Source organism: Sebastes umbrosus, chromosome 5 (assembly GCF_015220745.1).
Source record: "Sebastes umbrosus isolate fSebUmb1 chromosome 5, fSebUmb1.pri, whole genome shotgun sequence".
Classification (NCBI taxonomy): Eukaryota; Metazoa; Chordata; class Actinopteri; order Perciformes; family Sebastidae; genus Sebastes; species Sebastes umbrosus.
The window spans coordinates 22,928,390-22,949,924 of NC_051273.1; the positions used below are offsets into that span (position 1 = coordinate 22,928,390).

Sequence of the window (21,535 nt, forward strand, 5' to 3'; positions counted from 1 at the left end):
TTCTGTTTCATTCTGCATTTTATTAGCAAGTTTCAGCAGAGCAACACAGATAATGTCAGCAGAGCTGATGGCACAGTTTTGTTTGCATGAATGAAACCTATAGAATTTATACAAAGTCAACAAGATTCCACAATAGTCTCAAAGTCATAAAGTATTGCAGCAGGTATCGGTAGTAGTAACAGACAAAGTACCACAGGAAGTAAAAGGGTGTTTTACATGACTCAGAAATGTAAACAGGACTTACAGCTTCAGTTGACCCACAACCCCAAAAAGAAATGTAAACAGTATTATCACTCCGTGTTGCTGCACCAGGCAGCGGCGTTTTTGAACATACGTAACCACGGTGATGTTGTGAGAGACGGTCTGAAGTCCCTCGGGGCCCAGGGCCACTGCCAGCCCAAGGTGCAGCGCTCCGGGTGGGGCATCATGGCCAGGTGTCTCCCGTCCCTGGAGCAGAGCCCCGCGACGCCCTGCGGGGAGCCGTTGGGGTTCAGAGGGTACTCTTCAGTGGGATGACCCTGGTCGTCAAGGTAACGGACGGGGGCGAGCCCACGAGAAATAATCTGGTCCTGAGCCAGGGAGCTACGGAACTGCATCAGACCTGTGAGGGAAAAATCAATATGAAACACAGATGTTGATTACAGAACAAACTGACCCTGAGTCAGCAGAATGAGGTCATTATTGCGCAAGTTAAAACGTTTTACAGTTTTTTGTGCTCAACCAAGGTTCCCGTTTTTGTTACATCATTTACATTTGATCCGTTTAGCTTTGGTTTCACAAAATGATTATGCAAACGTACTAAAGAACTAAACATGACATAGATCTACTTCCTGTCGTCATCACCTACGTGAGCTGCATCGCCCGATACTTATTGCATTACTACATTGATTGGAAGTCTTCTATCTCAGTTTGAATGAACAGATTAATTTCAGTGCCGCTATAATAATATTATTATCTATATCATACTTTATACTTTATTGCAGGAGTTAACATAAATTTACATTTGCTTACATATCATGTTGTTTATACTTATAGCATTCCCACAATGTTTATATATTTTATAGTGAAAAAATATGATAGTAGAGTAGAAAAAAATAAAGAAATAAGAAAATAATAATCCTAGCAAAGTAGAAAAAAAAATTCAAAAAAATAAATAAAGAAAATATTAATCACAATAGAGTAGAAAATAAAGAAATAAGAAAATAATAATCATAGTAGAGTAGAAAAAAATGAAAATAATAATCATAGCAGAGTAGAAAAATAAATAAATAAAGAAAATAATGGTAGTAACATAGATTTAAAAAAAATAAAAATAAAGAAAGAAAATAATGATCATAGTAGAGTAGAAAAAATAAAGAAATAAGAAAATAATAATCATAGTAAAGTAAAAAAAAAAAAAGAAATAAGAGAATAATAATCATAGTAGAGTAGAGAAAATAAATAAATAAAATAATAATGATAGAGTAGAAAATAATAAAGAATTAAGAAAATAATAACAATAAGAATAAAAAGAAGGAATTAAGAATAAATAAATAAAGAAGGCTTGTATGATGGTGCGTATACATATACCGTATATATACACATACATACACATCTGTACCTACCTACCTACCTACACTGCTGCCACAGTTTCTTGATCTTCAGGTGGCACTGCTCTGCCGTCCTCTCGTATCCTCTCTGTCTCTCCCTCTCTCATCCTCTCGGAAAATAATTGAAAGTGTAGAAATATTTTTTTTCTCCAGCTGACTTGTTATAATATTGTCTGACCATTTTGTCTGCTCCTCTCTCCACGTGATACCGCGGCTTAGTTTGTTTTTGTTTTTTTTAAAGTTATTTTTTTGGGGTGATTTTTAAGCATTTTATTGATAGGACAGTGGATAGAGTGTTGGAAAGGGGGAGAGAGAGAAGTGACATGCGGAAAGGACCACAGGCCGGATTCGAACCCGGGTCCACCGCTGCTAGGACTGAGCCTTGGCATTTACATGGGCGCTCGCTCTACCGACTGAGCTAACCAGCCGCCCGCTTAGTTTGTGTTGTTGCGTTGTTTTTCCTTTTTGTCGTTCTAACGATAGCCTGCTAGAACTTCCTGTAGCTGGTCCGAAAGTCAAAACCATATAAAAATAAGTTTTTACACTAGAAACATCCGGACGAAACGACCAAACGATGTCGGTGTGAAAAGGGCTTCAAGATTCATTCCTGTCCTGAACAGATGACTACAAGCACCAGCTAAGTTACGGACTACCACATGATCAGCTTTACAGTTCTGTACCTTCTCCATGTGCAACCCAGACTCCCAGAGCTGAGCCCTCCATGCCTCTGAGCCAGAACGACGCGGACTCCTGGATCCCAACACTGACGAAGCGAGACTCAAACCTGCCGGACTTATTATGGGTCAGCACCACTTCGGTCTCTGGGGGAAAGAATTAGAAAGCATTTTAAGCTCAGTAACCTCTGCAAAAGGTTACGTTCATTTCTTATCATATTGCTGTTCTCAGGTCACGACTACAGTATTGTTTTTTCCTTTTATTACTATTACAGGCCTTTTCCTCCTACCTGCTCCGTCCTCGCCCTCTCCCACCCAGCCCAGCAGGGCGAGCAGCTGGCAGCCGTTACACACTCCCAGACTCAGTGTGTCTTCCCGCCACCGGAAGCGTTCAAACTCAGCCTTGGCTTTGGGGTTAAATGCAACGGTAGCAGCCCAACCTGTTTATGAAGGATGAATGGTGTTACACCAAACTAACTTGTATATCAAAGCGGTCTATGTGAAACGTATGTGTCTTTATTTACCTTTAGCTGATCCCAGGACGTCTGCGTAGCTGAATCCACCGACAAACACGACCGCCTTGAAAGACTCCAGAGTTATGGAGCCAGAGCACAGGTCCTGCATGTTGACATCCCACACCTGCACAAAAACATAGATATAAGAGTCACGCACACCAGCTATACAGCTCAGGTCAACAACATATATCGACTTCTCTAAATAGTTACCTCAAAGCCCGCCATGTACAGAGACGCAGACATCTCTCGGTCTCCGTTACTGCCCTCTTCTCTGACCACAGCTACACGAGGCTTCCCTGCACCTGACAGAACAACACACATCACAGAGATTCAAATACAAATATAAAACACGTTAATGTTTTTTTTAAACTTTATCTGTTTAAATCTGCCGTTGCATTTGCTCTCAAACTTGCGGCAAACTGCGCAATAGGTAGAGACAGAGCGTTATTAAGTCCAGCACACACCGGAAGGGAAAACAATTCACTGCTCTCCATTGACTTTGTATCACCTGAAGGTGCCTCCTCATCACTTTCATCAGCTAACAAACACCAGAAAAATGCCTAAAAGCTGCTGTGTGGTGGGATGAACTAGCAACAGGGTATTTAGAAGCTGCCGAACCGTAAAACTGAGGATACAGGCAATAGGACGTGAGGCATCAGCAGAATGAGGAAACTGTGCGGCAAGCATTTCGTCCAAATGTCGGTTTTAGGCCAACTAACTAAGTTAACTAACTAACTAACTAAGCACTTTGACAGTATGCAGCTTACAGTATGTAACTTGTGGCTACATCAGAAAGCTATGCAGTATTATGTTTGCAAGTGCCTCAGCCTAACTACAGTTACTTGCTAACACAAAGCTAACATTAGTTCGCCAAAAGCTAACTTGTCCCATCCCATCATCATTTTAGTTTTCATCTGCAACCCTGGTAGACATAAAATGCTAAAATACTCCTTTGACATGCTGAAATCTAACGTTTTCATCTAGCTATGGGCATATTGTTAGTGTTTCAACCCTGGGTTGCATATTGTGGCGCCGATTGTTTCCCCCTTCGGAGGGCATGGTTTTCAGAGTACGACGCGTTGCGCTTTGTTCCTATAGATGACTCACTCCTTAGCTACTTCCATCATCATCTCCGGAAGAAAAAACAAAGTGTAATTCTTTTTTTAACGCTCACAGACAAGTGAGTTACTAGATTTACTAGCCCGACGTAGCATTTTACTTGCCCTGGGCAAGCTTTATTGTTGAGCCCTGAGTGGTTATAACTCAAAGAGGACAATTTTAACAACACTGAATACTTTTGTCTTTTTAATGTTGGTCCGACCAGTTTTATCTGGTACGTATATTCTGGCATATTGTGAAGGTCATATGTCATTATTTCTAACATTTTATAGACCAAAAGAATAATTGAAGGATTACTTGCATTTAGTTGCAGATGAATACACTAAATCTTTGTAAATGGTACCGATCCTGTTTGGTCTTACTGAGCTGGCTGATGCTGGGCATTTCAGAGGGGTCAAAGGTCAGCTTGAAGTAGGGCTGCGTCCTCTTGGCTAGCCCTTCCTCTTCCTGTTTAACACAGATCTCATTGGCCTGGAGGCGCTCCAGCTGGAAACTGGTGTCCTCCCATAATGCTCTGAGGTCCGGCAGCGGCTCTCTCAGCACTTCCTGTCCATCCACATGAACGCTGACCTGAAAGACGAGAGAGGGAAACAGAAAACACAACGGTCATCACAGAGGAGATGGAAACCGCTGAGATGCGTACTGAGGGTCGACGTCTCACCACAGCCTCTGGTCCAAAGCCGCAGGTTCTGCCGACACGATGGCACTGCACTCCGGCGTCGCTGTATCTCTGACGCACCGCCTTTACGTGGAGCTGCGAAACCTCCAGAACCAAACCCAGCTCCTCGCTGAACAGCAGCTCCATGACTGCGCAGCAGAAACACAGCATGAGTTCACGATCACAACTACACAGTTTGTGTCCTGTATGTGTGAAACAACATCAGCTCACTGACCTCCGGCTCCTTGTGAAGACAACTCAACATCAATCCCACGGTTTCCTGCAAACGCCATTTCTAGCAAGCAGGAAATGAGGCCTCCGTCGCTGATGTCGTGTCCTGCAGTCAGCAGACGATCTGGAAGAACAGAAATACTTCATTATGACTGATTCTCTGACTAGAAATTAGGGCTGCACATCTAATAGAATATTAATTTTGGATCCCCACAATTAAATGAACATGATCGACTGCGATATTGACATTTAAAATGCTCCGCTCATAGAAAACTCTGCTGCACATCAAATCAAGCCACAGCCAGCCACCGATTAATCTAGAAAATAATTTGCAGATTAATCGTTAATGAAAATAATCGTTAGTTGCAGTCCTACTCAGCAGGTAATAAATAGTGACAGAAAAGCAAAGAGCCACCAGGTCCTGCTGCTTTTTACTAACAGACAATACTCAGTAAAACCACTAGGTGGCTGTGTATCACAGCACAAAGCCTTGGCCTTCCTATCAGAGAGAATAAACTGAGTATGAAAATAAAGCTAAAGAAAAGTTTGCCCCCAGTAAACTATGCTAAACTTTTCCCTCCTCTGTGGCAGGTAGCTGTTTGCGAGTGTGAGCTGACCGTGTATGAGTGCCTGTGTGGCGTTGAAGCAGGCGGTCAATAGCTGAGGCTGCTCCAGGTCAGGAGAGCAGTCTCCCAGCTGGCCGTAGCACTGAGCCACAGCAGAGCCTCCCAGACGATGACGGCCTGGACTGAGAGGAACCCACAACAACACGCCTGCAGACAGAGGACACGGGGTCAGAGGCTGTTACTGAGCAGCGTGAGTGGAATGTGGATTTTATAGAGAGAGAAAGAAAGATGTGTGCAGTCTGGCTGAGATGAGGATATTTCACATTCAGAAGTCCTATTTCTGCCAACGGAGAACAAAACTTTTCAAAACTGTGAATAAAAGACGTGCTACTGACTGATTACGGGCAATCTAATCATTAGAGTCCGTGTGTGAAATACCTTTTCCATCCGGATCCTCGAGGTCGGGCGTCACAGTGGCTGTGATGTCAGGACAAACAGCGTACGCCGAAATAACCAGAGCACCTGAAACAGAAGCAGCAGGAATAAAAACTTCTATTGAGATGCATATTGTTAATGCGCTGTATACATGTCCAAAGAATGCTCCTAAAACCAGAATAATAATATCAGCATATCCAACACGTCTTAATTGGAAAATGCTCCATTCAGAATAAGGCCTGATTCAGAATATCCAAACAGAATATGCTGTTTACATGATCCAGAATAATAGTGAGATATTTTGTGGATGTAAACGTAGTCAGTGAGAGTACCTGGAGCTTTGACCGTCTCTTTCCCCACCCTGGCGGCCATACTCAGAGAGTCCTTGCCCCCGTCGATGGCCACTCCCAGCTGACTCATGACCTCACACATGGCTTTGCAGGCCTCCCACAGACTGGCTCCTTCACCAGGCAGCTTGGCAGCCCACATCCAGTTACCACTACACTTCACATCCTGAAACACACGACGGGGAGATTTACCAAAACTCTGGACATTTAAATAATCAGTAATCTGTACCTGAAGAAGATCTAGTTGTTATTGCATTTAGTAGGGACTATAGTATGCTCTATCCATTGTAGAGGACCATCATGTGCAGTATTTTGATTTATTATATTTGTGATTATCGGCTCACCTTCAGAGCTGTGACTCTGGCGAACACCAGATTGGTCAGAGCCTCTCCGACAGCCATGCGAGCGCCGGCTGCAGGACAGACGAGGCCTTTAACCGGCTGCTCCCCGATGGCAGTGGCTGCTCCCTCCAGGCCGAACGGTGACAGAGCAACGACGGCCATGTCGGCCAGTGGGGTGTGAAGAGGGCCGACGCATTGTTGCTGGGCAACCAGCCCGGTCACAGACCGGTCTACCTGAGAGAGGGAGGGGGGAGGGGTGAAGACACGGAGAGTCACAAAGAGTCTGCACAAAGACGATGTGAGACAGGGATGAAAAAACGCACTTTGTTGGTCAGGTAGCGTTTGGACGCCACAGCAGGAAGACGTAAAACTCTGTCCAGAGCGTCTTTGACTTTCAGGTTGGCAGGAAGAGCCAGAGGCTGATGGGTCAGGGCCAGACGCTCCATCTTAAAGTCCTTCTGTGGCATTTTCCCCAGAACCCACTCCAGCTGCAGGTCAACAGGAGGGCGCCCCCTGTCTGCTTGATCACCGCTGCCTCCCTCATCGTCCACTAGCACAATCTGTGGGAGAAAATAGACTGAAATAAACACAATCTTGAATCTATTTTAGAGTGACACATGAGGTTGTTTAGCAGTATGATCCGGTCAACAGCCACTAATTACTGAAGCGGATTGATTGGTACAATGGATGTGCATTTATCGACTTGATCCAGGCTGAAACGTGCCTTGCCGTCTCCAGTGATGTTTCCCACGAAGTCAACAGGACACTTCTCCCTCTGACACACCCTCTCCAGGAAGCTCCTGTCCGACGGACGGATCAGCAGGGCGTTGCTCTCCTGATACTCGGCCCCCCACAGCTCCAGCACACTCAGTGTGGGGTCGCCTTTCTGTAAAACAACGATGAAGAGAAGAGGAAAACAATAAGAAATGGCAGAATGTGTGCAGGGCTTAAAACAAGGAAAAATTCAGTGCCTGACATGCGTTCAGGGGTTAAGAGAAGGAATGGAGGGAAGGGGGGTTCCTGGATCCGCTCAAAATGAACAAAATATACACACACAAACAAAACACGGAAGGTATTAAGATGGTATTAAGATGCTAAAAACATAGCTTAGCGAGCTGCAGGCTACAAGCCAGATTGAATCGTATGATGCTGTGGTGCACACCATGACCCGTTTCAGAAAGACAAGAACAACAAATATAATAGTTTCTAAATGTGAATCCCATACACAGCTGCATTACCTCGCCGTCAGACAGCCTTTCTGACGGGGAACTGAAGCTGTTATATCTCTCTCTTCAAAGCCACCAGACTCCATTGACAAAAATAGTAATTTTACCTCACAGAACATGGTAGTATTCATAAAACCCCACTAACCCTTTCAGTTATTTCCAAACTTAGCGCAGCTAACTTTACTCAGCTAGTGCTAGCGTTCACACTACTTATAACCTTATTAATTAGCTTACTGTGCTTACCTACATCACTGCTTTTTGATAACTGCTGAGTGGAAGTTTCCATTTGAAAAAAAACAGAAAAGAACGCAGATGGACGCCCTTTAATGAAGTAGGCCATACAAAATATAGGGTTCCTTATGGCTGCATACAAACATATACAGCCATATTCTTGCTGCTCAGCAGTTAAAAAATAAGCAAGAATATTTTCCATAGACATATAAGTATCTATTTTCAAATCTAAAACGGCACAGTACCGGTGTTGCATTAAAATCTGTGACCGCAGAGGAGCCAGAGACATATGAGGTCACCATTTCTGACAGTTGTTGTCAGTAAATGTGACCCCACTGTTACCTGTGTAATATGTCATAAATACGTGACAGAAAACACACAAAACTAAATTGTTAATTTTTTAAAAATATTTTCACTTTAAAGATATATTTACAAATCAAAAAAAAAAAAAAGAGCAAAAGATAGATACAGTGAGGTCACATTTTCTGACGACAGCCGTCAGAAATGGTGGCCTCATGCTCCTCTGTGGTCACAGATTTCGGTGCAACACCGGAAGACTTTAAGCCCTGTTTGTGTTTGTGTTTCTTTGCGTTTGTGTTTCTGTGTTCACGTGCTGATCACCTTGAATCTACTGCAGTAGATTACGGCTCCCGCCGGCTCACTGAGCTCCTTCAGCACATTACCTGAAAATGATAATATGATTCAACATGTTAACTTTTGTCTCATCATCTGAGCTTTAGAGATCCTGAATAAAAAGCCGATGTTTCGTACCGTTTCCTCCCGCCCCCTGATCGTGTATACTGCAGATTGGATTCCCGCCGCTTCTTTCCAGACACGCCCTGAGAGCGCGGTTCATCTTCTGCTCCATCTCGGCGTCTCCTCTCTGCACTGCACCCAGATCCCGGTCGCTGGAGTTGTCCCCCTGGACCTGCAAGCCAGAACGGATTTGAAACTTCTGCACCAGGTGACGTCACTGCGGCGTGATTCTTTACTGTAGCGACCGTACTTGTACAGAGGAAGCCGCTCCTCCTCCCACGCCGATCCGATACACCGGCCCTCCGATCTTCACCACTTCCATTCCTGATCGACAAACACAGCAGAGGGACGCCATGAGTCATTAATCAATATGTGTAAATATAGCCTCCGCATTGATTAAACACACATGCTGAGCTAAAACGTTACCCTTCTCTGCCTCTTCTTTCTTTACATGTGTATCTTCAATAGAGCCGAGACCACCGCTGAACATGATCGGCTTAATCCACTCTCGCCGCTCTCCGTTAGGCAGCCGCATGCCGAAAGAACGAGCAAAACCTAAAGTAGAAGGAGAGAAGTATCAGAACAAACTTTACAAAAATGCTGAAACAATTCAATATCAACCAATCCATCTGTAGACTGACAGAAAAATATTGAGAACAAACTGATTGATTGTTTTAGTCATCTATAAGTAAAAACACCCCCAAACATTTGCTGACTGTAGATGCTTAAATTTGTTTGCTAGTCTCTGATTTAAATTCTAAAAATAATTTCTGTTTTTTGGCAACTATATCATACTAATATCATAGATATTAACATGACACACAGGTTCTGGTTATATCTAAGAAACTTTTGATGTTATTCCTAAAACTTTGTACACTATATGATTGATTTGTAATTCAAAATATAATATGGGTAAATATGAATTGAATTAGGGCAGAACTATTTGAAAAAAATATCAGATTTTTACATCATTATTCTTATTTTCATTGAAAAACTTGTTAAAATGATCACAGTGATTTCTGCAGGGATCTGTACCAAACAAAGATGTTTTCTTAATATGTCATGTAGGCCAGGATGTCTCTGCAGCACCACAATATTTTATTTAAAATGGTATTTTGACACACATTTTGCCTTTATTTCAATAACATTTCGATTAATTGTGCAGCCGTAAATTAAATATATATGATGTATAAAAAAATAAGTTAAACATTAAGTTCATTATCTAAATTATTCAAGTTATAGAAAGGGGTAGGAGCTATTTACTTTTAAATAACTTAAATAATTACTTCTACCTATAACATATAATATTTATTTATTTATTTAATTTGCTGCATATGTTTATGATCATTTTATTGGTTAATCTTGTTTTGTTTTCTCACCATTTGTTACATGTTCAAAATATAAATAAACGTAATATGTGTAAAAAAATAATTAAGATTAATTGATGAATCAATAATGAATATAATCAATTACTTTAGTCGATTAATCTATTAGCCAATCGACAGAAAATTCATTTTGATACTTGATTTCAGCTTCTTAAATGTGAGGATTTGTTGCTTTTCTTTGCCACATATGACAGTTAATTGAATATCTGGACAAAACGAACTTGAAGACGTCGCTGTGAGCTTGGAGAAATTGTAAATGGCATTTTTTCATAATTTTTTTAACAGTGTATAGACTAAACAATGAATCTAGGAACATAATCTGCAGATAACTAAATGAATAATGAACTGTTAAAGTAAATCTAGGCATGCCTCAGTGGGGTTCACTACCTGACAGGATGGGTTCCCCAAACTTGTTGCCGTAGTCTGAGGCTCCATTGCTGGCCTCTATCGCCACCTGCAGCGGAGCAGCGAAGCTGGAAGGATAGTCCCAGCCGTCTCCTTCAGACTCCCAAGGGAGAACGTAACCTGGACAGAAAGGACAGATTATTTACTAGTAAAGTCAACTCAGTAGAGTGCAGATCTCCTCTAGGTGTGTCTCCCTCTTCCCTCCCGAACAAAGAGGAGTTGAATCTCACTCAGTTGTCCCTCCAGGCTCGAAGATGACAAAAATGGGGATTTATTCATCTCGTATTGTGCTTCACTTCAGTGGATCGTAACATATCGGGTGTGGAATTAATCTGTAGATGCTCCGGTTCAGTGAGACCAAACTTTTCTATGGATGTCAGTTTTTGATCCATGACAGAGGTCAAAATATTAATATAATAATAATATAATATTATTTCACACTATGGTGGTGCCGAACCGTGGTGGTGGTGGTGGGGGGTCCGTACCGATCACGGATCAACTACGGCCCCAGTGAGCAGTCAATGATGGCAAAAAACAGGCCATTAAAATAGTTTTTTACCAAAATTGTGAATCACATCCTTGAGCATAAAGTCATAAATGAGCACCAAAATTATCAGACTGACGGGTCCAGTAGTATGCAAGATTAGCCATGGACAGACAGACAGATACACACACATGACCGAACGCATGATCTTCCCACAGGCTTACGCCTGGCGGAGATAACTAAGTGACTAAAGTGAAGCACACTTGTTTTGCAGACCTGGTATGTGCAGGTTGCCGAAGCAGTATCCTGCCGTGCCGGCGATGACGTGGCCTCCCTGTCCGGCGCTCTGGACGTCTCTGATACGACCTCCTGTGCCCGTGGTGGCACCGCTGAACGGCGCTACACCTACAAATGAGACGGGTTTGATCATGATTATTTGGAAAACAACACGAGGGAAAAAAGGACACTTAAAGAGGACCTATTGTGCTTATTTTCAGGTACATGCTTGTATTTTAGGTTGCTTCTAGATCATGTTTACATGATTTAATGTTCAAAAAGCACTTTATTTTTCTCATACCGGCTGTGCTGCAGCAGCTCTTTTCACCTGCTGAAACGCTTTGCAGACTTTTTACATGCACAAAAAAACGATATAACACACTAAAGGAAAGGGAAAAAGCACAAAAGCACAACAGGTCCTCTTTAAGTTGCAACTAAACACAATGTTTTATGTGTCCTGACCTGTCGGGAAGTTGTGCGTCTCAGCGGTGAAGATGACGTGTCTCAGTGACTGGCGTGTCTCATACGGGCTGGCTTGGGACGGATCTTTTGGGTAAATACACTCCAGCTCCGTCCCTTTGATACCACTGGACACACACACACACATTTCACATTGAGTCAGTGTGAACATAAACACACACATACAACCAAATACACACTCTTCACTCCTACCTGCTGTTGTCGCAGAACTTGATGACGTTGTTCTGGTTGCTGTGCCGCTGGGTGTCCATTATGAGACTGAAAAGAGTCTCTTTCTGCTCCTGCCCGTCGATCTCCATCCGCCCGCGGAAGAACCAGTGACGGCTGTGCTCACTGGGACGCCGGGGCGCAAAAGAAAAAACATCGGAGAATAAAAAACACGGGAACAAAAACTAGAGAGACGAGTACCACGCACAACACAAAGCAGTCCTGCTAATCTGCTCTTTGCAGACGAACCCCACCTGTTGGACTGGGCCAGGTCGAAACACTCCACACTGGTGGGGTTCCTTTGAACCCTCTGGAACATCGATGTGTAGTAGTCCAGATCCCAGGAGTCAAAGGCCAGACCTGCATAACAACAACACACAATATGAGATTCTTGCTACCAAAAAGCAACCACCACCAAAGATGGAAAGACATTTCACGTGCACTTTTTCTTCTTTTTTGGGATGCAAAATGAATCAAACAACACACATACACACACAGTAAGCTCTGTATTTAAGTATCATCCAGCATCCTCTGCATGTACTTGTGCAGGTAAATTTAATAATTTCAACTTTACAGAGACTGTTATTATAAAGGATTGGGGCAAGTAAAATGCCACTTCGGGCTAGTAGATCTAGCAACTCCAGGGCTGCAGGCTAACTTTTCTACATTGGTTACACCGGTGCGCCTAACTTTTTGAATTCGGTGCGCCAGTAAAAAAATTTAGGTGCACCGAAAATTTTTCACCATGACTTTTGGCGCCGCGATAATACATTTTAAGCATTATATATTGGTAATTTATTAACACATTATGTAAATGATTGTAAACAGGAATAAAGGTGCAGATAAATGTTTTTTGAGTCAGATGAGCCCATCTCTGCTGAAGATGTTGGATCAGAAGGGCGTTGGAAGTCGGGGGTCCACGGGGTCATTTGCCTCCCCACTTTACACCCCTGTCCCGCATTGCAAACGAGAGTAGATGAAGAAAACAACATGTAAACATATTACGCTGGTGTACAGTAAGAGGAGCGTAATGTGTGTGTGAGTGTGTGTGGTCGAGTAACAGAGAGAGAGATGCGCTCAGAGCAGATCAGCCGTTTGCCGATGATCGGAGCAGAGAAGAAATAAGTTGTCTTGTGTTATTAAATGTAGTCTACGGTGTCACACACACACTTTTTGCCCTTCCCAAGTCTGAAATTAATCCGGTGCCTCTGACCAGGATTAGGCATTTTACCAGGGACCGAGGAGACAGGTGGTAGAGCGGAGCTCTGCTGATGATGTCGGGTCTGGGCTGTTCAGGGTCGGGGACAGGTGTTAACGGGCACCGCAGTATTTTTCTTTTCGAAAAACAATCAATCAATAGTTTTCTTAATTTTGAATTACCGGTATTTTCTAAGGTTGTGATGTCGCTTGAGGAGGAGTTCATATGCTCGCACTCTGGAGCCCTGAACCCAACTCATAAAAAATAATTAAAAACTTTGATTTTTTCGGAGCTGATGATGGAAGTAGCTAAGGAGGGAGCCATCGCTTCCTTCGCATCTCTGTTGAGAGATCAGTACCGATCGGGCATTGTGAGAAAATGGCGCTGGGTAAAGACAAAGTTTATGAGATGAAGTGCAAGCAAGCGTTTCAATAATTATTGGAAACAGGAGTTTAGTTGGGTGGTGTTAGGAGAGGAGGTGGGCGAAACTCCATCTATGTATTGTGCAGTTTGAGTTTTGAGAGTTTGAGAGCAAGGCGGATAAAACTGGGTAGTTTTTCAAAAGGCACGTAAAGTTTCAGAAAAACGTCGCTGTAGTGCCGTAACACGAGCTGGTTCATTTACTTAAATAAAGAGTAAACATGACAGTTAACTGTAGTCTTTGTTGTTATTTGATAACCGCTAATAAATTAAACAATGTGTATAGGGGGGGGCAAGTTGAAATTGACTTTGGGCAGGAGATTAAAAAAACATTAACGTTACACGGCTTTAAGATGATGTCACGTCACCTATGAGAATGTGTGTCCGTTCTATTAAACACCACAACCGAGGAAGCAAAAATAATGAGAGTAAAATCCATCCTTAGGGGGAATTAAGCGGCTATAGTGTCGAGAAATTCCAGATAGGCCCTTTTTAATTATCTCCTCATTCACCGGTTGAGCATGGGAGAGCCTACAGAGTGTGTGGTGAAATTATTCTCAGCAGCTCAATGTGAATATTAATGCAGCCGGGTAAGAAGTGAGTCAGCAGAGCGTGAACATAAGCAAGCACACCACGTTCTGTCACAGTGGCCAGAAAACCTGTTCACATGAAGAGAAGAAAAAACAGTCGCTGTCGTCTGTAAAAAATGAATGCCATAAAGTACTACGTGGTGATACAGTTGGTGGGTCTAGTTCAGTAGTAAGAAAATAGTTCCTACATGAAACTGCTCACAACGAGATCTGTGGATTATCTTGAGTAACCGGGTCATGATTTCTGGAAAGAGACATTGTTGTTGAGTTTTTCAAATTAATTTTTTTTGAGCACCACAAGCCGAGCGCCATCTAGTTCCATTATTTTGGAGAGAAGGCAGACATCTCTACGGCCAATATCTCCAACACTTTGCAACTCACACCAAAACAATCTGATAACAGATAAATAGTATTACAGGTGAGAGGGAAAACGTGTTTTTGATTTTGGGGTGAAATGGTCCTTTAACATCTTTGTGACAATTCGAAGACATCACCCTGGGCTTTAAGAAACTTTAATCAACATTTTTCACCATTTTATAGATAAAGCCATTAATCAATTTAGTAAGGAAATATTAGTCAGATTAATTCACAATCAAAATACTCATTAGTTGGTAAAAAATGGTTGAATCCTGAGTTTATAGTTACACTGTTGACCCAAAAGTCGACTAAAATCATTCAAAACTCATCAGAAAATTCTACTTTTTGTACTTATGTCTCTGTTGTGAGAAAAGAGTCATCTGGAAACATAAAATCTAGACTTAGAACTTGTTCAGTATCTGACTTTCCATAAAATAGAGAGATCCTTTCTCTCTTTTTGAGTTTCATTTGCTTTCACATCACGTTAAACACAGACACGCTGAATGCACTCATGCACGTGTGAGATAATGAGCAGCATCACTGCCGTCCTGTGACTTCAACCAGCTCAGTAATAATGTCGTGCATCATGTGACATTATTACCTCCACCAGCAGACACAGTGTACTCACAGAGAGCTGCAAGACTGAGAAGAGGCGTGAGGAAAGAGAAAAGAGAGGAAGGTTACAGGACATCAAGTACAATAAGTACTATGATAAGTACTAAGATGGAGGGAGGCTGAAGCTGAGAGTCTCACCCAGATTATCGTTTGCTGCCTCCAAGGCTGCCCGACCCTTCCCCAGGATGTCCACCTCAAACACCGGCTGTGGTTTGGTTTCCACGGTGAAGGAGGTGATGGGATGTTGATAGATGCATTCAGTCATACCGTCATACAGACACTCAATCAGCTGCTTTACGTCTCCACTGAGCTCGTCCACGCTCCCTCCATTCTTTGGCTGCAGGAGAAGAGACACAGATCTCATCAGAAGCAGGAACGTGACGTGAAAACCAAACCTGAATCAGAGCTCTACTAGAAAATGATTTCTCTCTATGAGTGTGTGCAGACCTTGATTAGAAACCTGCGAGACAGCTCGACCCGTGTGACGTTAGCGAGGCCAGCGCTCTGGCAGATGGACACGGTGTTGGTGGACCAGGCCGTGGAGAAGTTCAACCTGCGGAGCAAAACAGCAACAACATAAATACATTTTCTGTTACACTTTGATGTCGGTCTAACTGGGTGTTCAGTTCCTCCAGTGTCACCGATTAAAAAAAAAAAATCATTATGAAATCATTAATAGCCTAAAATGATACCATATGTTTATTTTTTTGCCTAATTCAACTCAACAGAATACAAATCGTGTTCACCCACAGACAGATTCAAATTAGCATTTCCACATTATCCTCCAGTGGACACTGAACATCTGCTCACCTCACAGGGAAAAAAAATATTTGTATCTTTTAATATATTTTATTGTAGCTAAGAGAGTGCTGCAGGGATGACGTATTTTTGAAAAGCAACCAGGAAGTTAGCATCGCCCTGGTTCCCTCAACAAAAAGTTTTGGATTATTGCAGAAAATAAGCTCTGTGGCAAACAAACGTTTATGATAGTTAAACGTTTTGTTCAGCAAGATAATCTTCACAAATTAACACCACTTTTATGTTTTTGAAGTGTGAATGCAATCGGCAGAAGTTAAAAGCTAACGTTAGACTATAAACAAACTACACCACAGTCGCATGAGCGTGAGTATACACAACGAGGCCGTAAAGGAGGACGAGTCGGTGTGATGACGTCTAGTAGTCTCATTTAGCCGCTTTTTAGCAAACGCCTTTTTTTAGACACATAAATCTTAAAAATTAACCCTCCTGTTGTCCTCGGGTCAAATCGAATTCCAGACGAGGGAACCAAAAGTGTTAAAATGCTAACTCATTTCTGGGTTATGGGAAAGTCTTTTTATGTACTCGATTTAATGAAGAACATGAAGCCCAGTGTAGGACAAAAGCAGAGCCACAGCGTGTAATAGAGGTTATTTATCAGAAGTACCTGGGTCCAATCTCCACCAGTTTCTCCCCGCTGCCCTCTGTGAGGTTCGGTTTCTCAGACAGCGGCTCGGCCTGCAGGGGAGGACGAAACAACCAGAGGAGAACCTCCGTCTGCTCGGCGCTGAGACTCTCACAGCCTGCAGCAGCAGCAGGAGGACACAATGAGGACAAGGCAACATGGATGATTACACAAGGTGACTCTATATGCTGCATCTGTCCACAACCTCTGCCTCTTCAGTTATTATTATTACGAGCTGTTACGCTCTCACCTGTCAGCTCCACATTGTAGCACAGCTCAGAGGCGATGGACTGCTGGGGGTGGAGCTTGGCGGCCCGCTGCACGGCTCGCCCGTTCACTTCTTCGTTACTGTAGAACCTCACTACAGCCATGACTGGTGGACAGACGGACACATAAATCCAGTTTAAACACCTCTATTAATAAAATCAATCACTCAATGTCACACATGATGAATTGTAGGTGAAGACATTGATTTATCCCGTCTCACCGAGCGCATATATTCTGAAGTAACGGATCACTAAATCAGAGGTCAAAGGTCAATGCAGATGATTAATGAAATGTTCTCACTGAGGATGACCTTTTTCTCCAGATCAGTTCAGGTCAAGAAGACAAACCAATAATCAGATAGCAGCCACTCGTGACAACGTGCAACGCTTGCAGGAATCTCAGACGACATCTCTCCAAGACCTCAGTGTGATCAGTGTTTAACCACAACACCTGCTTTAGCCTCTTTACATCAGCTCCCTGTTTGTTTTAGGATTGAATTTAAGATCTTATTGATTACCTTTAAGGCTCTTCATGACCTGGCTGACTATATTTAAGACCTTTTAATCCCTTATGAAACTTTGCGTAGTTTGAGATCCTCTGTAGAGTTGTTTCGATACTGATATCAGTATCGGAAATGTGTCCGATACAGCCCGAAATTCAGAATCGGGTATCGGCGAGTACGCCAGTCTACGCACGATCCCATAATTTATTAAACCACAAAAAAAATCCACTTGTTTAACCGGAAATCAATTATTCTTCGTCCCTCAAAAACAGTAACCTTCACTGTGCTCAAAGAACATATATTAATAAGAAGTGAAAGTCAATTCCATTGCAACATCAGCGCCCAGCAGCAGAGCTACACTCCCGCCATTTTCGGACTGAAAGCGACTACCGGACGGCAGTAAAACGCCCGCCTACAAAGTGCCGAACAAAAGTAAAACAAAATGATTTCTGTTCTATTGTTATATTCTACCGAAATGGCCTTTGTTGAACAATGAAATGTTATAAATATAATAAGCGTTTTCAGTCCAAAATGGCGGCAGCAGCTGTTGTCAAAAAAACACCGGAGTTTCACCTCCAAAAAAACTATATTTATCTGAGCTGCCTGTTTATTCCATTGTTTTTAATTTATTGTTTATTATTTCAAATTGTTCCCGTCATGTATTTTATCATTTTGCTATTTTATTTCATATTTCTCTCTGTGAAGCACTTTGTAGTTTGTTTTGTTAAGTGCTCTATAAATAAAGTCAAGGAAATGTGTTGCATAGAGCTGCAACTATTAATCAATTAGTTGTCAACTATTAAATTAATTGCAAACTATTTTGATAATTGATTCATCTGTTTGAATCATTTTAATTAGAAAAAAGTCAGAATTCTCTGATTGCAGTTTCTTAAATGTGAATATTTTCTGGTTTCTTTACTCCTCTGTGAGTAAACTGAATGTCTTTGAGTTGTGGACAAAACAAGACATTTGAGGACGTCGTCTTAGGCTTTTGGAAACAATGATCGACATTTCTTTTTACCATTTTCTGAGCAAACAACTCATTCATTAATCAAGAAAATAATCGATAGATTCATCAACAATCAAATTTAGTTGCAGCCCTATTGTAGAGGCAATGCTGCAGTTGTCTCATGGTACATCAACATAATCTCACTTTATATACTTTTTAAACAAAAGATGAATAATATTCAACATGAGCCAGAAACCCAAAGTCATATCACTGCTTTTATCATGCAACATAACATTTTTCCAAGAAAACTGGTCATACTTTGATCAAAGATTATAGTTTATCAGTGTTTTCATTGATAACTTTCACATGTAGTCTGTCAGAAGCAAACATATTCAATATGAGGCTCCTGTTTTAAACAGCGCTGATGTTATTCAGCCTCATTCATTATGAAGATGAATGAGTATCTGACATAAACTCATCCAAACTCTAAACACACACAGCCTCCTAACAATTAGCTCATTGATTGTGTGCACGCTGCAGGTCACACACTGCACGGTCAGGAGCTTTCTGTTAGTCATTAAAGGGATAGTTTGGATGTTTTAAATTGGGGTTGTATGAGGTACTTGTCCAGAGTCAGTGTATTACCTACAGTAGATGATGGTCGGCATGCCCTCAGTTTGGAGAAACAGACAGGAGTACTAGCATGGGGGCAAAGCAATGTACTGTACTGCTGTGGACGGGGGCAGCAGCAAAATGTATTTTAGTCACCTAAAAAAATCAGTATCAGTTTAAGTAAACGCTATATTTATAGTATTTTCACCGCTTTATCTTGCCGTCAGACAGCCCTTTCCAACGGGGAACTGAACTGAAAGTGAATCAGAGTACAGCAGAGACTCCGGTCCTGGACACCAAAGATACGGTCTCCTCCGCGTCCTCCGACCGCGGCCAGCAATGTTTTGCAAGACAGGCTTCACTAGATAGAAGTTTGTTGTTTTGATGCTTCTGTGTAGTTTGTGTTGGAGTCTGAGTCTGAACAGTGTAGCGACACGCGAGCGCGCTTGGGACACCGACCTGCAATGATTTATACGTGTAAGAAGTTACAAACAGTAGCCTTTCTTTTAGGTGGCTATAATACGTTTTTCTGCCGTCCCCGTCGACAGCACTGTATTGCTTTGCTCCCGTGCTGGTACTCCTGTCTGTTTCTCGATGATGGAGGCATGCCGACCGCCATCTACTGTAGGTAATACACTGACTAATGGATAAGTACCTTATACAACTCCACTTCAAAACACCCAAACTATCCCTTTAAGCTGGAGAACACTGCAGCCCCTTTCAATAAACACACACACACTTCTTTATCCAACAGTGATTGTGATGCGACTGATTATCAAACAGTCTGTTTGCAGCTACAACATAAAGGAACTATAAGCCTGTCCGGTGGCATCACTGTCACATACATACATTTATGTATTATGTATACATACATGGCATGCTCTTTGTCTTAGTCATTTATATTGTATGATGACATCAGTTTGTATCTTGGAGAATAAAGTACATGTATGGATTAATTGAGTCAACAAATAAAAAGTAAAAAAGTCTTTCTCCTCTTTAAAAACAAACAAACAACCTACACCCCCCACACACACAACTGTACACACACACACACACACACACTGCATACATACAAACGCACACAACTGTACACAAACACGACCTTACACAACAGACTGCCCTGCACTGTCAATAACAAACGCATCCCTCAACAAACATCCGTTATTTATTTGTCTCATTTTGTTCGTTTTGTTAGAATTGCCCCGTCCCGTTAATTCTGTCATGTCACCCCGTGTATCTTTTTGTTGTTGTTGTTGTTTTGTTTGTTTTTGTTTGTCTTGTCAAATTGTACCTGTCTTGACTTGCTTCACTAAATAAAAAAATAAAATAAAATAAATAAATAAAATAAATAATTATTACTTAAGAAAACCTCTGGAGGAGCCAGGCTTTTAAAAGGTTGTCAATTGTACTGCATAATATTTTGCTTTAAATGTGCACAATGTTGTGTTGATCTGTTGGCAGTAATACTGATTCTGTAATGTGAAATGAACGCTTTTCCAAAATAAAAATTAAATTACAAAAAAATAAATAAATAAATAAAAACAAAAATAAAAAAATAAGACGTAAAAAACAATAACAACAAGTTCTTGCTTAAGTAAAAGTACAAGAGAATTAGCATCAAAATCTACTAGTTTTGTAGTTAGAAAGTACAATATTTGCCTCTGAGATGTAGTAGAGTAGAAGTAAAGTAGCAGAAATCCTGGTAATACTCAAGTAAGGTACAAGTACCTCAAAACTGTAGAGAACTGGAGTAAATGCACTTAACTTTATTTACATTCCACCACTGTTGTATTTCCATATGTGTTGTGTACTGAGGTTTTATGATACCAAAAGAAAGCTGTATATTATAATTAAAGTGTACATGTAAAAGCTCAACTAGGGAGAAGAGCATTAAAATGAGCATTAAACATCATTTTCATGTTCTGTATTGTAACATATGTTAATATATATAATATGTTAATATATATATAACATATGTTAAATTGCATGGTCCCCTATCAAACAACATAAATTAATATTCAGGATATAAAGTCATAATGTGTCTTGAGACATGAGACACAGAAATAAAGCCTAAAGAGTTTCCTATTTGTTAACAGAAAGTTTAGTTTCCCTTGTTTAGTTTCTTGTGTGGAAGCTAAGAGGCTAAAAGCTAGCAGAGTTAGCAGCACAAAGCTAGTTAGTTTCACTCACCTGAAGAAGCTTCAGATGTTGAGTTTAGGATGAAATGTGGAGAAACTGCTGCTGCTCAGCTTCTGGAGGAGAAACTGCTGCTGCTCAGCTTCTGGAGGAGAAACTAGTGCTGCTGTTGGACAGACTGGAGGAGGTCTGGTTGGTTGGTTGGTTGGTGGGTGAGGAAGTCTCTGCAGACTGACTGACAGGAGGACAGGATGCATGGACCTCTGAACCCACGTGGGAGCCGCTGGACTCAGTGCGCATGCGCAGCTTCTGGTTAAAGAGTACGGAAGCAAAGAGGCGAAACTACGGTGTTTTTTTGACAACAGCCGCTGCCGCCATTTTGGACTGAAAGCGTTTATTATATTTACAATATTCCATCGTTCAACACAGGCTATTTCGGTAGAATAAGACAAAAGGAGAGAAAAAATGTATTTTATAAAATTATAGTAAGTGATGAGATATTAGATTTGAGATAGTAAGTAAA

General features: G+C 41.7%; 1 protein-coding gene and 1 long non-coding RNA gene across 3 annotated transcripts in view; one reads left to right on the forward strand and one right to left on the reverse strand.

Moving 5' to 3' along the window:
- pfas (phosphoribosylformylglycinamidine synthase) lies at positions 1–21,146 on the reverse strand. Of its 2 annotated transcripts, none has more exons than XM_037769052.1 (29): positions 21,067–21,146; positions 16,797–16,919; positions 16,529–16,664; positions 15,553–15,658; positions 15,244–15,442; positions 12,180–12,285; positions 11,911–12,051; positions 11,701–11,825; positions 11,239–11,367; positions 10,461–10,598; positions 9,115–9,243; positions 8,939–9,012; positions 8,704–8,860; positions 8,554–8,615; positions 7,200–7,361; positions 6,799–7,035; positions 6,479–6,709; positions 6,120–6,300; positions 5,791–5,874; positions 5,404–5,559; positions 4,791–4,910; positions 4,559–4,704; positions 4,260–4,467; positions 2,989–3,080; positions 2,788–2,902; positions 2,554–2,703; positions 2,270–2,410; positions 270–601; positions 1–218 (listed from the first exon to the last, which is right to left on the reverse strand). In XM_037769052.1, the coding sequence occupies exons 2-28, from the start codon at positions 16,915–16,917 to the stop codon at positions 291–293; spliced, it is 3,957 nt and encodes a 1,318-aa protein (XP_037624980.1). In that variant the 5' UTR covers positions 16,918–16,919; positions 21,067–21,146; the 3' UTR covers positions 1–218; positions 270–290. The 2 variants fall into 2 exon arrangements, with proteins under 2 accessions (XP_037624980.1, XP_037624979.1); XM_037769051.1 differs by having other exon boundaries at positions 1–215; positions 267–601.
- The window catches only part of LOC119487963, a 15,940-nt gene continuing 8,739 nt past the window's right edge, over positions 14,335–21,535 (forward strand). The window contains exon 1 of the long non-coding RNA XR_005206836.1: positions 14,335–14,345. This is a non-coding gene — a long non-coding RNA (uncharacterized LOC119487963). The remainder of the gene's footprint in view (positions 14,346–21,535) is intronic.